The 15,079-nt window shown below is 41.6% G+C and overlaps 1 protein-coding gene across 1 annotated transcript in view; it reads right to left on the reverse strand.

Moving 5' to 3' along the window:
• Positions 1 to 694: 694 nt before the first annotated feature.
• Positions 695 to 15,079, reverse strand: part of EDA2R (ectodysplasin A2 receptor) — a 235,331-nt gene continuing 220,946 nt past the window's right edge. Inside the window, exon 10 of the mRNA XM_040405782.1 lies at positions 695 to 1,864. Within this exon, the coding sequence (XP_040261716.1) occupies positions 1,596 to 1,864 (269 nt within the window). The 3' untranslated portion in view covers positions 695 to 1,595. The remainder of the gene's footprint in view (positions 1,865 to 15,079) is intronic.

A 15,079-nucleotide genomic window follows, 5' to 3' on the forward strand; every position in this document is an offset into this window, starting at 1 on the left:
TTTAATGCCTATACAGGGATCTGGACCACTAGGCTGCTATCATTCAAAGTAGTCTCTGTTCAAGGGACTGCTAACCAATGGGGGCCAAGAGACACCAGTGTGGAGCACCAAGGGATCAGGCAAAACTGTAGTCAAGGACAGGCTGAGGTCAAGGCAGGCAGATCAGGTTCAGTAAGGAGGTCAGGCAGAAGTCAGGACAAGCAGTGACTGGTCAAAATCCAGGAAACAGGCTAGAGTCACTACACAGGTAAATAAATGTAAACATCACAGGCAGGAACTAGCGAACTGGAACCTAATGCTCATGCACCTTTGAAGGTGCTATAAGTACCTCAAAGTGGCCAGCCATAGGCTGGTGAAGATTTGGGTGGGCACAAGCCTATGGGCAGATCAAGTGAGGCCTAGCCAGCAAGAAGCACACCTGCAGCCGCCAGCCAGCTTTTTGGTGCAGAATCCACACCAAATTGTCTGCACAAAGCTATGTATGAACCTAAAATATCAATAAAATCAGCAATTCTTTAATACAACTGCAGAGAAATGGGGAACTTAGAAACTGGCAACCAATCATAATACACTTATTATTATAACTAGCATTTTCTTCATAGCATGAATGGGAGTAGCTTAAAGAGGACCTGTCACCCCTCCTGACATGTCTCTTTTAGTAACTACTTGCATTCGCCATGTAATACCAATCCTGGAGTATTATACATTGTGCCATTCCTTTATTATTCCTGCTAGAAGTTTACAGATACATTGCGAGCAGTGTGCAGTAAAGATACTGCTGGGTGTTACCAGTAGCGGGTATATTTGACTCTGTCCAATCAGTGCTGTCAGTGTCAGACTGTGCAAGGACACCCCCCCAACTGGTAGCACCCAACTGTACCTTTACGGCAAGCTGCTTTCAATTCATTCATAGTAGAGATAACAGAGGAATGACCCAATGTAGAGTTATAAGCTTAGATGCTCCAGAAATGATATTACATGGGGAATGCAAATAATAACTAAAACTGACGTGTCCGGAGGGGTGACAGGTGTTCTTTAAGACGCACCATTGTGCGCCACTATTATGGGGAAAAGTTAACCACTAAATAGATTGATTAATCTGGCACATTTTTAGACTGGTCTAAAATTACACTGGACAGGATTAATTAAGTCTGCCCCAATATGCATTTGTGCCATTGTGATATTATAATATATGATAATGATCATACCACTGATCAGATGCAACACCCAAGGGAATAACATTCATTTGTATCATTTTATACTTGTTCACTGTGACTTTATTCCATGCAGCAACATTAGGAGTTGGGAGTATTACTCTTCAGTCAAAACACAGAACTGATTCCAAAGAAAGTGGTTCAGCATTCTTCTTGACCCAGCACATGGACTATCGCTTTGAAACAGAAGTTCTTGTGGAATCAAGGTCATCCAAGAAGCTGACCAAGGTATCAGCAATTGCTCTTCAACTATTCCTACTGCAGCCTTGGATCCTTTGCAATCCGTCGTAGGCTTACCGTAATTCCAGTGGGTGTAGTAAAATGATACCACAAGTAGAGTGAAGCAGCTTTTCGAAAGATTAATCAACCATCAGCAGATCACTACTGGCTGAAATGTGAGCAAATCAAGGCCAAGGCGTCTCTGCGCTGTAGTCTCTGAAGAGTGTGCACCAAGTGCTGTAGTGTACACGAGATGTTGGAGGACAGGTGATCGTGCAATGCCGTAAATCCTGTCATGCGATCCACATGATGTGGCTGAACCCCTAAATCAATTCCTATATCCCGGAAATCTTTCACTCCAGGGGTCATCGTGTCTAGTTTATGTGCAAGTACCACAAGCAGGGAACCAGAAATTTGAGAGATGGGAAGACCTGGCAGAAAAAACAAACAAATTTTTTTTTGTTACAGACAAGCAAGAATGCTTTAGAAAATCCAACATTTAGCATCATTTTATTTATAGATCCGAAATGTTTGTCCTTGCTCATTTCATAATACTACATTGTACTGATGTTCAAAGATGGTGGCTCACTCAGGATGAAATTATTGAATTGGTGCTGCTAACCCGCAAGAGGGACACCCACCCTCTGGTCAAAAATCAGTATCTATAAAATAAAAGTAGGGTGAGCACTCAACAAATGGCGTTTGGAAATTAAAAGTTTAATTAAACACTAAAATAATGTTAAAATACTAAAATACATACAAAATGAAGGATAAATGTGTATATACGATTTCATACATTCAACACACAACAATTCGCATGGATAGGCAATTGTCCCACTAAGTATGGGCAGTCTCTCTATAGGACAATATAATATAAAGTGCGTAGTTGTTAAATGTAATATAGATGTCCTGTATAGGTTTGGTGTTCCCCTACTAAAGCGTCTCTCTCAACACTCATGTGCTGGTTGATGATAGATGGTATGTCTTCAGTGATGTCACCCAATATTGTATTATATATATTTTTTATATTTGTTCGACTTTACACTCTCTGATTCAAATTTTGTGGTGCCGGTCATGCCGGTGTTTGGGCAGATTACGGAGGCAACTGTGTCTTACCTTCCTCGTGTCTGTCCCAAGTCTTCCTCTAGTTTCGCGAGGGCAACGCAGGACACAGTTGATGTGGCTCTGCACGCTCCTTCGCTGACTCACCGACTTCTTGCGGGAGTTGAGGCTCTCTTCCGGTTTAGTCCGTCCACGTGACTTGTATCCAGCGCAACAGGCACAACAAAGAGTCTGTTTTTTCCAGGTATTTCTTGTGGTTATTAGATTTCTCGCATGGCCATGCAAGTTACTGTGGAGATATTTTCTTCTTTACTAAAGCGATCCAGCCCAGACGAGTTTCGGGAACTCTCCTTCCCTTCATCAGTGGTATCGCATCTGTAGCAGTCTCCGCCTTTGATACCCACAGTCTAAATCAAAACTGTGGATTCCTGGATTTTACTGGACCATAAATGCCCTGTTGCGTTTTATATGCTTTTTTTGTGCGTTTTTTTCGCACTTATGCGTTTTTTGCAATATGGATTCCTTTTCTCATTCTAAAAGCCCTTGTGTAGAGGAAAATATTGTCCAAGATTGCATGGGTGATTTATTCGCAATCCAAACTTAGCTTTTTCAATTTTCGATAGAAATAAGAGGGATTGTATGGTATAAAATCACCTAATTATTACACACTATAACCCTTAGTGTATTATTGTACACACTAAAAATCATAAAAACTGTGAAAATTCATAAAAACTTATTAGAATAAAATGAACATTCATATTATTACGGATTTTAGCAGAAATGCACATTAGGTTCTGTTGCTTAACAATTCATATTATAAATGATGCAACACAGTTCTCTATAAAATATAGAATATAAAATATAAAGTATTTTTATAAAATATTTCTATAAAATCTTTTTATAAAATATTTTTTTCATAAGGGTCTTTTTTCATAAAAGTCTGCCATAAAAATCCTTCATAGGGAATTTCTCATGGAAATTTTTTCTTTAATGAATTGTTTTTTTCATAGAGGTCTTTTATAAAATACTTAATTTTCCATATTGATTGTTAAGTTTAGTTGGGGCTGATAGATTGGTTGGACCTGAAAGGTATGGGGATCCGGATCCGAGTCCATGACACAGTGCCGAATGCGGCCTAACTGTGGCATGAGAGTCGGATATCGGGCCACCACCCTACAGAAATCCAAATAGTTCCAACTTGGCATTCAAGCCAGCAGGTAACATGGATCCAAATTCATAAATACGGCGCGACTCAATTTTTGACATCTGCTTGATGTAGTTGCCCCCTCGCCAGTGTTTATCTACCCCTCTCCAATGCCATAAATATTAAATTGGTTGGATCTTTATTATGCACTTCCCTAAAATGTTTTGATAGACAGTGTTTTTCACAGCCTTTCTTTATATTGGCTATGTGTTCAGACAGTCTAGTTTTTAATGGGCGTTTAGTTCTGCCTATATACTGTCTATTGCATGGACATTGGATGAGGTAGATAACTCTGGCGGTATTGCATGTTAGACAATCTTTGATATTCCACCTATAAGAGTTTTGAGTAGAGGAAACTGATGTTGTTTTCCTTGGTGTAGAATTGATTTTGCATGCTGCACATTTTCATGACAACTTGAGAATTGTATGAAACTGTTCTTGGATACCGGTTTAAAGAAAGTATTGCAGATATATTTTGTCCCTTCTTTTCTTATTTTTAAATCCAAGAATTCTGTTTCATCTGACATATTTGAGGTGAATTTTAAGTTCAGTATATTCTGATTAATTTCTCTAAGGAATAACTGTAATTCTTCACTCCCTCCTTTCCAAATAAAGATAATGTCGTCAATGAAACGACGCCATAAGGCCAGATCCGCCCCTAACCTTGGCACAATGTTATTGTGTTCCCATTCTGCCAGAAATAGATTAGCATAGCTCGGGGCGAATCTGGTCCCCATGGCGGTCCCACATTTCTGTAAATAATAATCTCCCTCAAAATAAAAATAATTATGGGTAAGAATATATTCAATACTCTCTATTATAAATTCTATATGAGGTTGTTCCAAGATTCCTTCCCTAATTAATTCATTCTTCACCGCTGACATTCCTTGGTTATGACTAATTGCCGTATATAACGATTGTACATCTAGTGTACCCATAATCCACCCCGACTCTACCTCCAAGTCCTCTAATATTTGGATAATATGTGTTGTGTCTTTTATGTAGGACCTATCAGCCCCAACTAAACTTAACAATCAATATGGAAAATTAAGTATTTTATAAAATACCTCTATGAAAAAAACAATTCATTAAAGAAAAAATTTCCAGGAGAAATTCCCTATGAAGGATTTTTATGGAAGACTTTTATGAAAAAAGACCCTTATGAAAAAAATATTTTATAAAAAGATTTTATAGAAATATTTTATAGAAATACTTTATATTTTATATTCTATATTTAATAGAGAACTGTCTTGCATCATTTATAATATGAATTGTTAAGCAACAGAACCTAATGTGCATTTCTGCTAAAATCCGTAATAATATGAATGTTCATTTTATTCTAATAAGTTTTTATGAATTTTTACAGTTTTTATGATTTTTAGTGTGTACAATAATACACTAAGGGTTATAGTGTGTAATAATTAGGTGATTTTATACCCATCCATACAATTCCTCTTATTTCTATCGAAAATTGAAAAAGCAAAGTTTGGATTGCGAATAACTCACCCATGCAATTTTGGACAATATTTTCCTCTACACAAGGGCTTTAGAATGAGAAAAGGAATCCATATTGCAAAAAACGCATAAGTGCGAAAAAAACGCACAAAAAACGCATATAAAACGCAACAGGGCATTTATGGTCCAGTAAAATCCAGGAATCCACAGTTTTGATTTAGACTGTGGGTATAAAAGGCAGAGACTGCTACAGATGCGATACCACTGATGAAGGGAAGGAGAGTTCCCGAAACGCGTCTGGACTGGATCGCTTTAGTAAAGAAGAAAATATCTCCGCAGTAACTTGCATGGCCATGCGAGAAATCTAATAACCACAAGAAATACCTGGAAAAAACAGACTCTTTGTTGTGCCTGTTGCGCTGGATACAAGTCACGTGGACGGACTAAACCGGAAGAGAGCCTCAACTCCCGCAAGAAGTCGGTGAGTCAGCGAAGGAGCGTGCAGAACCACATCAACTGTGTCCTGCGTTGCCCTCGCGAAACTAGAGGAAGACTTGGGACAGACACGAGGAAGGTAAGACACAGTTGCCTCCATAATCTGCCCAAACACCGGCATGACCGGCACCACAAGATTTGAATCAGCGAGTGTAAAGCCGAACAAATATAAAAAATATATATAATACGATATTGGGTGACATCACTGAAGACATACCATCTATCATCAACCAGCACATGAGTGTTGAGAGAGACGCTTTAGTAGGGGAACACCAAACCTATACAGGACATCTATATTACATTTAACAACTACGCACTTTATATTATATTGTCCTATAGAGAGACTGCCCATACTTAGTGGGACAATTGCCTATCCATGCGAATTGTTGTGTGTTGAATGCATGAAATCGTATATACACATTCATCCTTCATTTTGTATGTATTTTAGTATTTTAACATTATTTTAGTGTTTAATTAAACTTTTAATTTCCAAACGCCATTTGTTGAGTGCTCACCCTACTTTTATTCTATAGATACATTGTACTGATACTGTATTAGGCCCCTTGCACATAACTGTATTTTTGGTCTGCATCCGATCCGCATTTTCTGCTGATCAGATGTGGACTCATTTGTTTCAATGGGGCCGCATCCTTAAAGAGGACCTTTCATCAGCATCAAGTATGTAAACTGAATATACATACATGGAGAGCGGCGCCCAGGGATCCCCCTGCACTTACTATTATCCCCGGGCGCCGCTCCGTTCTCCGGTTACAGGCTCCGGTAAAGTCATAGTTAGGCTCCACCCATTTGAGCCTGCCGGCGTCTCTTTCTCCTATGTTGTAGCGCTGGCCAATCGCAGCGCTCAGCTCATAGCATGGCTAAGAGCTGAGCGCTGCGATTGGCCAGCGCTACAACATAGGAGAAAGAGACGCCGGCAGGCTCAAATGGGTGGAGCCTAACTATGACTTTACCGGAGCCTGTAACCGGAGAACGGAGCGGCGCCCGGGGATAATAGTAAGTGCAGGGGGATCCCTGGGCGCCGCTCTCCATGTATGTATATTCAGTTTACATACTTGATGCTGATGAAAGGTCCTCTTTAAGTCTATTCTGCAGCCTCGTAAAAAAAGATGTGGACAAGGACAGGACATTTATACAGGAGTTTAACAAAATGGTGGCATGTCGGAATCTACAGTATGTTTTGCAGACTGCAAAAATGATACGGCCATGTGCATGAAGCCTTAGAAAGCAAAGCTCCAAATCCTGTGCTTCCTTTCACAGTTAAAGGCCTCATGCACACGGCCTTGAATGGTCTGTATTGCGCTGTATTGCGCTGTACAGCCTCTCTGGGGGGTGTATTTCTTCTGTAACTGGGACTACTATGTCAGCCCCAGTTACAGGAGAAATCAACAGTAAAAAAAAAAAAAAAGTGAAGCAAAAAAAAGGTCTTGTATGACCTTATGGGGGACGAAAAGTGTAAAATAAAAAAATAAAGTGTTAAAAAAAATAAAAAATAAAAGGTTTCACATGTTAAAAAAAAGTAAGGAATACATAAAAAAAAAACTAAAAAACATTTGGATCATGTGACGGACCATGTGATGAGCGGAGTGACGTTATCGAAGGTCCTATTCCTCACAGAACAAGACAGAAGAGATGCCGGCTGCGCGAACAAGTGGATTAAGGTGAGTAAAAATATATTTGATATTTTTTTAACCCCTCGAGCCTTATTGTACTATGCATAACCATGTTATAAGGGAAAATAATACAATCTACACAACCTTGAACCCAAACCTGAACTTCTGTAAAGATGTTTGGGTCTGGGTACCACATTCAGTTTTTTATCACGCGCGTGCAAAACGCATTGCACCCGCGCGATAAAAACTGAACAACGAAACGTACCTTGTGTACCTACTCGCGCGGGTTTGCCGCAACGCATCTGGACCTTATCCGGACACGCTCGTGTGAAAGAGGCCTTAGTGCTGCAGATACACAGCCCGATCAGATCCTGTCAGCCTGTCATGCCCAGCTGCGCTGTCTCAGCGTATCAGCCTGAGATTCCCAGCGCACCAGCTTGACAGCGATGCAGAGAGGATCCCTTCACACGTGGTGAGCGGTGCCACACACAGCAGCACGCACCAGAGGGAGTCTCCAGGTAAGCCGTCCACCAGCCTTGTACTATACCCAAGTTTACAGTATACATCACTGCCAGCCTTGCACTACACCCAAGTTTACAGTATACATCACTGCCACAATTATTAACGTTGCTTTCTGCTGCCAGCCATCAGTTATTTAATTATTTATATATTTCCTCCTGCAGCCATCTGGCCACTCTTGCTGCTGGCGTCCCCAAGGTAAACCCCATATTTCCCTTTTTTCCAGTACAAACTAACATTTAAAGGCACAGACCGGTTCAATGAATAATTAAAGGCACAGACTGGTCTAATGAATCTTAGAAGCACCACCAATTTACTCTATTAATACCCGTATTCACCCCCCCATAATCTACTATACGTTGCTATAATATACTATATTATATTACATAAGCACCATGTCTAACCATATCAGGGATATCAGGATGATTTTAATGCATATCATGGTCCAGTAATTGGACTTCTTTTATGCCACATATATACTTTATGATACGCTGTTCGCTAATTTTATGCAACTAGGACATATTGGAGTACGTTCATTTTATGCCACTAGGATTTATTAGAATACTTGTTTTACTGAGAATTTATTTTTGGGCTATTACTAGGTTTACTAGCTGCCCATGACGTGTAATATTTAACATCCATTGACTTTATTTTAATTGAATTATTTATTTTATTTCCATTTTATTCTCTTCTATTGATCACAGTCCTCTTTTTGTGTATATTTATTTCCCTCCAACTGTGTGGGGATCCATTTGGCTTCGGCCTTCTTGTTGTATCTTTTCAGACTTGAGAAAGGAGTTATAAACTCTGAAACGCGTTGTCCACTGAAAATAATAAATAGCATCTATACCAAAAGTCTCTGAATCGAGGTCGTCTTTGTGCGTCAAAGAGGTACCCACACCGTGTGTTAGCACACAAACCATTCTTCACTTCCTCAACAGTCCTCAGGAGGTTTGGCAACTCCATCCAAAAGGATTGAACGGGTACCGGCAGCACGGCCCCCCCCCCCCCCACCCCCCTGCGTGTGTCTGCCCTTACGGACGTTGTGCCCACACACGCACAATACCAAAAGGTGAGCATACTTCATCGACTTTGCTAAGCTTATTATCGTTGATTACTACCCTATGAGCGCCTCTCCCTATTCTCTCTCTTGCCATAATTGCTGGATCAACTTGATGGATAACAGGATGAACTGGATGGACAAATGTCTTTTTTCAGCCTTATAAAACGATGTTACTACGATACATGTGTAGTAGGTTGTTTCATTTTGTAATGGAAAAAAAAAAAAATGTAAACAGAATTTGCTTACGCCCTGAGTCTCAGTGATCCAAAAGATTGGATATTTAGAGGTTGCACACTTTGATCTGTTTTGTAAAAGTAGGCAAAAAATAAGATTTTTCAATGTTAATTACTTAAATTGGGAAAACTAGAAATCCCAAACTTAAAATAATATTAAAACTAGACACTAAGATTAATAGGTAGTATGATAGGCAAAACATGTGTTATTGAAGAGGTGGTTTTTGCCTCTTGGAAATTGGAGATTTATGTATATCTCCGTTTTCCATCCCTTCTATTCTATTCCTAGCATGTTGCCCTTGTTTCCCATACAACCCGATTATTCTGTGTATAATTACACCTCTTCCAGTCCTTCATATACCCCAGGCGCAACACACAACCCTCACAGATACTTATATACAGTATAAGAGTAGTTTACTGATAACATAGAGATGACAAAGCAATGGACATTATACATAAAGATACAGATAACACAATACATAGAGGACACCACCACACACAGCCACCTCAGTTCCTGCCCACCCTGGATGCTAAGCAAATGTGGCTAATAATGTGTATGCATATACAGTATATCCAGAGTCCACTAATATACAGTCTACTGGATCTACTCTTCTAACTAACTCACATCCAGTACCTGACCATTAGTACATGTACATATAGAGACTCATGCATACTGCAAATATCTATATGTACACATATAAAGTCTAATGGGATATTATACTTATATACATACCCACATAAGCACACATATAACTTAGCTTGCTCCTGCATCCATCGGTGTCCAGGAAGAGAAGCCCCAGCCCCACTCCCAACTTTCACCTATATGACCTGTGTCCCAGCCCCCCCACCAATAAAGATAATAGGTTAACATCTTTGTATTTCTGGATGGCTGTGTACAATCAAGCAGCATTGATGATAAAACATTTGGACCACCCAAATATCTTCCCCCATCTCTTGGTCAAGAGGATGTTGTTCAACTGCTTTCACAATGTGCCCTTCCTGCCTTAGATATGCTAACAAGGGACACACTGCTACTGGCCATACTGAATGGGTGAATACCACTGGGTCCAATTATTAGGCATATTTGTGTGGTCATCCGGATGAGTTATGGCTGAAAGTCATATTTCCTTTAACATAGCCCCCTGTTGTCGGTATACCGGCACACTATGTTGGACGCCTGGTCTGTGTGTGGAAGCGTTTACAATTAGAATAAACACAATACATTATAAGCTCATTTATGTTGCATTTTTGGCCAATCGGTTGATTCATCTTCTTGTGTATAGATGGTTCAGATGTTCATCTGGGATTTCATCTGGGATCATCTGGTGGCTTCATGATGGGTACAGATGTCTGGTCATCTTCTTAGATCAAGGAAAATCATTGTGTCTCTGGGCATTTCTCCACCTGAACTCATATTAAAACACAACAGTCTGCTTCTCAGGGGAGCACACCTCAACAGCTGCAGTTCTGAAAATCCATCAGGAGATATCATGGCCTCCCCCTGTTGACAGTATCTGTAGATAACACTTGGCACTCTTAGTAGGTACATCACAAATTGAGGCTATATATCACAACCCAGTGGAAGCTCCCACTTGCAACGGCTGCGCCCAAGTTCCGCGTCTGACTGGACAGTCGCAATTTATACAAAGCGCCTCTGCGGATGACTGTGGGGTCAACCCACTCCCTCGCAGAATCCCCAATAGGGAGAGCTATGCCCCACAACCTACTGGCTGCGCCGCAGACTTTGTGGGCTCACACCCAAATTACACGCCATGTATCCATGGTAGTTAGTTACTACCGTTAATGGGCCCAGTCAGTTTTGGCCTGACTGAACGCCTACTTATAAGTGCCAATGACAGACAGGGAGATAGACTGCCATTTCTCCATACTCTTTAGTGACCCAATTCAGAAGCTGACAGCACAGGGTTTACTTGAGTAAGACACACTGGAGATATGCAATTACATGACCTTATGATGACACTCTGAGCCAAGTTAAGGGAGCAACAGACCTTGGCACCAAAAATTATTATTATTATTTTTTTTTAAGGTACCTGCCCAACATGAAAAGAGCACTCCCAGACTGAACTGTCCTATTGTACAAGAAGTTATCTTTTATGAACCAACTGTATTGCCAATTGATGCAAGCAAAAGAGCTCATCTAAAATCCATTGTCTCCTCATGGTTGAGGGACAATACCATCTGTTTGTGAGCTGTATGGTCTTACCCCTACAATAAAGAGAGTCATAAATTCCTAACCGCTCCCCCAACAGACACCTGGGTGTAGAGATTAAAGATAAGAACTCTATCACATTTGCATTACACACTGAGGACAAACAAACAAAAGGTTCTGCAACAGTAAACCTAATCCCTCCCCCTGTGTTGGTGACCATGCACTGGGGGCTATTATAGGTTTACTTTGGTTGCAGGCTCTGGCCAGTATATGGGGGACCCCTGAGTTACATATTATGGCCAGATCTTTAGGGATCCCCACCACAAATCTATTATAACAGATTCCCAGTAGGGATATCTGTTGTAATGGTGTCTTGCAGCCCTGTTTCATGTGTAGCCTGTTGGCTCACAAATGGAACAGGTCTCTGTCTTTGCAATTGTATGTGTGGTTGAAAGCCACCCCGCCTTACATCTCTGTGCGGACAGAGTCGTTTTATCTGTCCAGATTGCAGACAATGGAAACACTGTATATTCTCCCACTTTCTTCTTTGAAGAGCACTAGAATACACAGATATTTTGTTAGCTGCCATCCCCTTTAACATGCAGCCATCTTGCATTTTTTTTATTAAATGCTACCTTCTTCCTGATTTTTATAGATTTGTGACTCTTTAGCAAATCCTGCCTGACCTGCTCTATTACCATTGCTGCTTCAATCAGTGATGTCTCCTAAGGCTACTTTCACACTAGCGCTCAGAGCGGATCCGTCTGGGGTCTGCCCAGACGGATCCGCTCATATAATGCAGACTTGGGATCCGTTCAGAACGGATCCGTCTGCATTATATTGTAGAAAAAATTCTAAGTGTGAAAGTAGCTTCAGACGGATCCGTCCAGACTTTACATTGAAAGTCAATGGGGGACGGATCCGTTTGAAAATTGAGCCATATGGTGTCAACTTCAAACGGATCCGTCCCCATTGACTTACATTGTAAGTCTGGACGGATCCGTTTGCCTCCGCACGGCCAGGCGGACACCCGAACGCTGCAAGCAGCGTTCAGGTGTCCGCCTGCTGAGCGGAGCGGAGGCTGAACGCTGCCAGACTGATGCATTCTGAGCGGATCCGCATCCACTCAGAATGCATTAGGGCAGTACGGATGCGTTCGGGGCCGCTTGTGAGCCCCTTCAAACGGAATTCACAAGCGGAGCCCCAAACGCAAGTGTGAAAGTAGCCTTAGCTGCATTTAAACGAATTATAGTATCAAGGTATGGAAACTTCTCCACAAACATACGTATCATACCTTGTGGGGCTCCTACACCATGATCCTTTGTCACCTTCCTATACATAGCTTCAAACCTTCCACAAAGCGACAGGGGCTCATCATGGATGGTAGGCCTGAAGTTACTTAGGACCTCTTGGCTGACGTCCGTTTGCCCTGTTACCAATTTCATGAGGATGGAAAGCCTGTCTTCCTCATCATGAAATAGGCCATTCCTGGGGGAAATTTTCTCTATGACCTCATATCTTTGAAAAAGATGTGTAGGCAACCAAAGCTTGAACAGTTCCATGTGATATTCTCGAAGGACAGAAAATTTCTGGCAATGTCCCTCAAAAATATCACAGGAAGTGAAAGGATCTGCGTCTGGATCATATGTAGGAATCAGTTTACATATCTTTAGCAGAAATTGCATCCTCTCCATGTTATGGAACGAATGCAATTCTGCCGCATTTTTGTGACACGTCTGTGAGTTGGAAGTGATGTGAGAGCTCAGTTATGGTCTTCTGCATGTTACTAATTGTCTCATCCCTCTTTGTTAACTCGGTCCTCAGGTCAGCAGTTATCACCTCTGTAGAGGCTGCTTTTTCCTTATAGCCCGTTATCTCCATATACAGCTGTATAAAAACTTTATCAACATCTGCATAATATTTTTTTTTCTCAGCTAACTGAGACTGCAGCAGGCTGATCTGACTGTCTTTTTCTTTGTGTTGTGTTTCTAGACTAGAAACCTGTTTAACCGCTTCTGCACAACAATAACAATGCAAATTTACAGGGGCCTTTGTCTCTTCAAAGGATTCCACCTTCTCCAGCTTTCTAATGGCATCATCAAATATGCACATCAGCTTAGCCAGCATGTGAAGGCGCTTGGATGTTTGTTTGAGTACACCACGCTTAGCAATGTGCAATTTGTCATAGGAATCAGCTTGATCTACCAGAGATTCCCATAACATTTGCACAGATTCATTTGATCTAGGCAATACAGGGTTAAACGTACTGTATCTACTTAACTTTTCAAAAGTCCCATGTCCTGCTTTGTCACTCATAGTTATCCCTGCGATCTGTATGTTACTCCTGAAAGAATCTTTTACCAACCAGCAGATTCTACTGAAGGACTGGAGAAAAAATAAAATAAAAAACCCAAAAATACAAAACATAAACAAGTACCTCACAGGTTATAATGGGAAACAGTCAGTAACCTAGGAACGTCACTTAAATAGGTTCTCTGTAATTAACCACCTCCCGACCGCCTAACGCAGGGATGCGTCCTGCGGGCGGCCGGGTTATTCCTCCTTGACGCATTGGCGCGTCATCTCGAGAGACGCGAGATTACGCGCATATTCGGCCCGCACATGCGCAGTGCGGGTCGGCAAAAGTTTCAGAAGGAGCTGGTCATCAGCCTGCCAGCCAATGATCAGCGCTGGCAGGTTGGTGACTTTTAAATAAACGAACCAAAAGCCATATAACACATTATATTTATAAATATAATGTGTTATATGGCTTCTGTGCTCTCTGCTGGGTCCTTTTTGTCGGTTGCTCCCAGCAGAGAGCACAGATCACAGTGAGTACACCAAACACTACATATTTAGCCCCAGATCACCCGCCCATCACCCCAATTAACCCCTTGATCACCCCTGTCAATCACTAGTGAAAGGGAAAAAAGTGATCAGTGTAAACTGTCACTTTTTTTTCTCCACCAGTATTGACTGTTAGGTTTAGATTAGTTTAGGCCCCTTTGGTAGGTAGGTAGCTTCAGTTAGCACCCAGCCCACCGCATCGCAGCCACTGATTCGCTGATTAGCGTATCGCTAATCAGCATTGGTACTTTATAGTATCTGTAAGTGATCAGAACTGATCACAGTTAGATCTATAATAGTATTAGTGTCACCTTAGCTCGCCCTCCACCCAAAACGCAGTGTTTGCCCGATCAGGCCTGATCGGTCACCCACACGTGCATTCACCCACGCCCGCCCCGCCGCAGTGACAAAAATTATTATTATTTTTTTATCAGTGCACAATCACTACACAAGCGCTGCGGCAATAAAAAAATCAGTTTTGATATTTTTTATCAATCGCAGCGGCTTCCTGTACTTCGCTAGCCTCCAATTTGTAAGACAGGCTTGCTTTTTTTCTTGGGTAGTCTCAGAGAATACCCCCTAAATTTAGTAGTCCAAAATGTCAAACAGGGGGTATTCTTCTGAAGAGGCCTACAGGATTCTGACCCAGTCGGATGAGGAATGGGAACCCTCATCTGACGAATCCAGCAGGTCAGAATATGAACCTGTAGAAAGCAGTGGCAGTCTGACCCAAAGTTCGGACGATGAGGTTGAGGTCCCTGATATCACCAGGCGTACCCGGCCCCGTGTTGCTAGACCACAGGTTGCGCAGGATCCGCTTCAAGGGCAGCAGAGTTGGGCTGGCGCTGTCGGATTACGTGGTGAGGCATACACCAGCAGCGCAGCCCATCCTGGACCTAGTACCAGCACTGCCGTAGAACATGGTGAAGTGGCGAGCACCAGAAGGGCAGTTGAAGCTGGTACGGTG

Source organism: Bufo bufo, chromosome 8 (assembly GCF_905171765.1).
Source record: "Bufo bufo chromosome 8, aBufBuf1.1, whole genome shotgun sequence".
Classification (NCBI taxonomy): domain Eukaryota; kingdom Metazoa; phylum Chordata; class Amphibia; order Anura; family Bufonidae; genus Bufo; species Bufo bufo.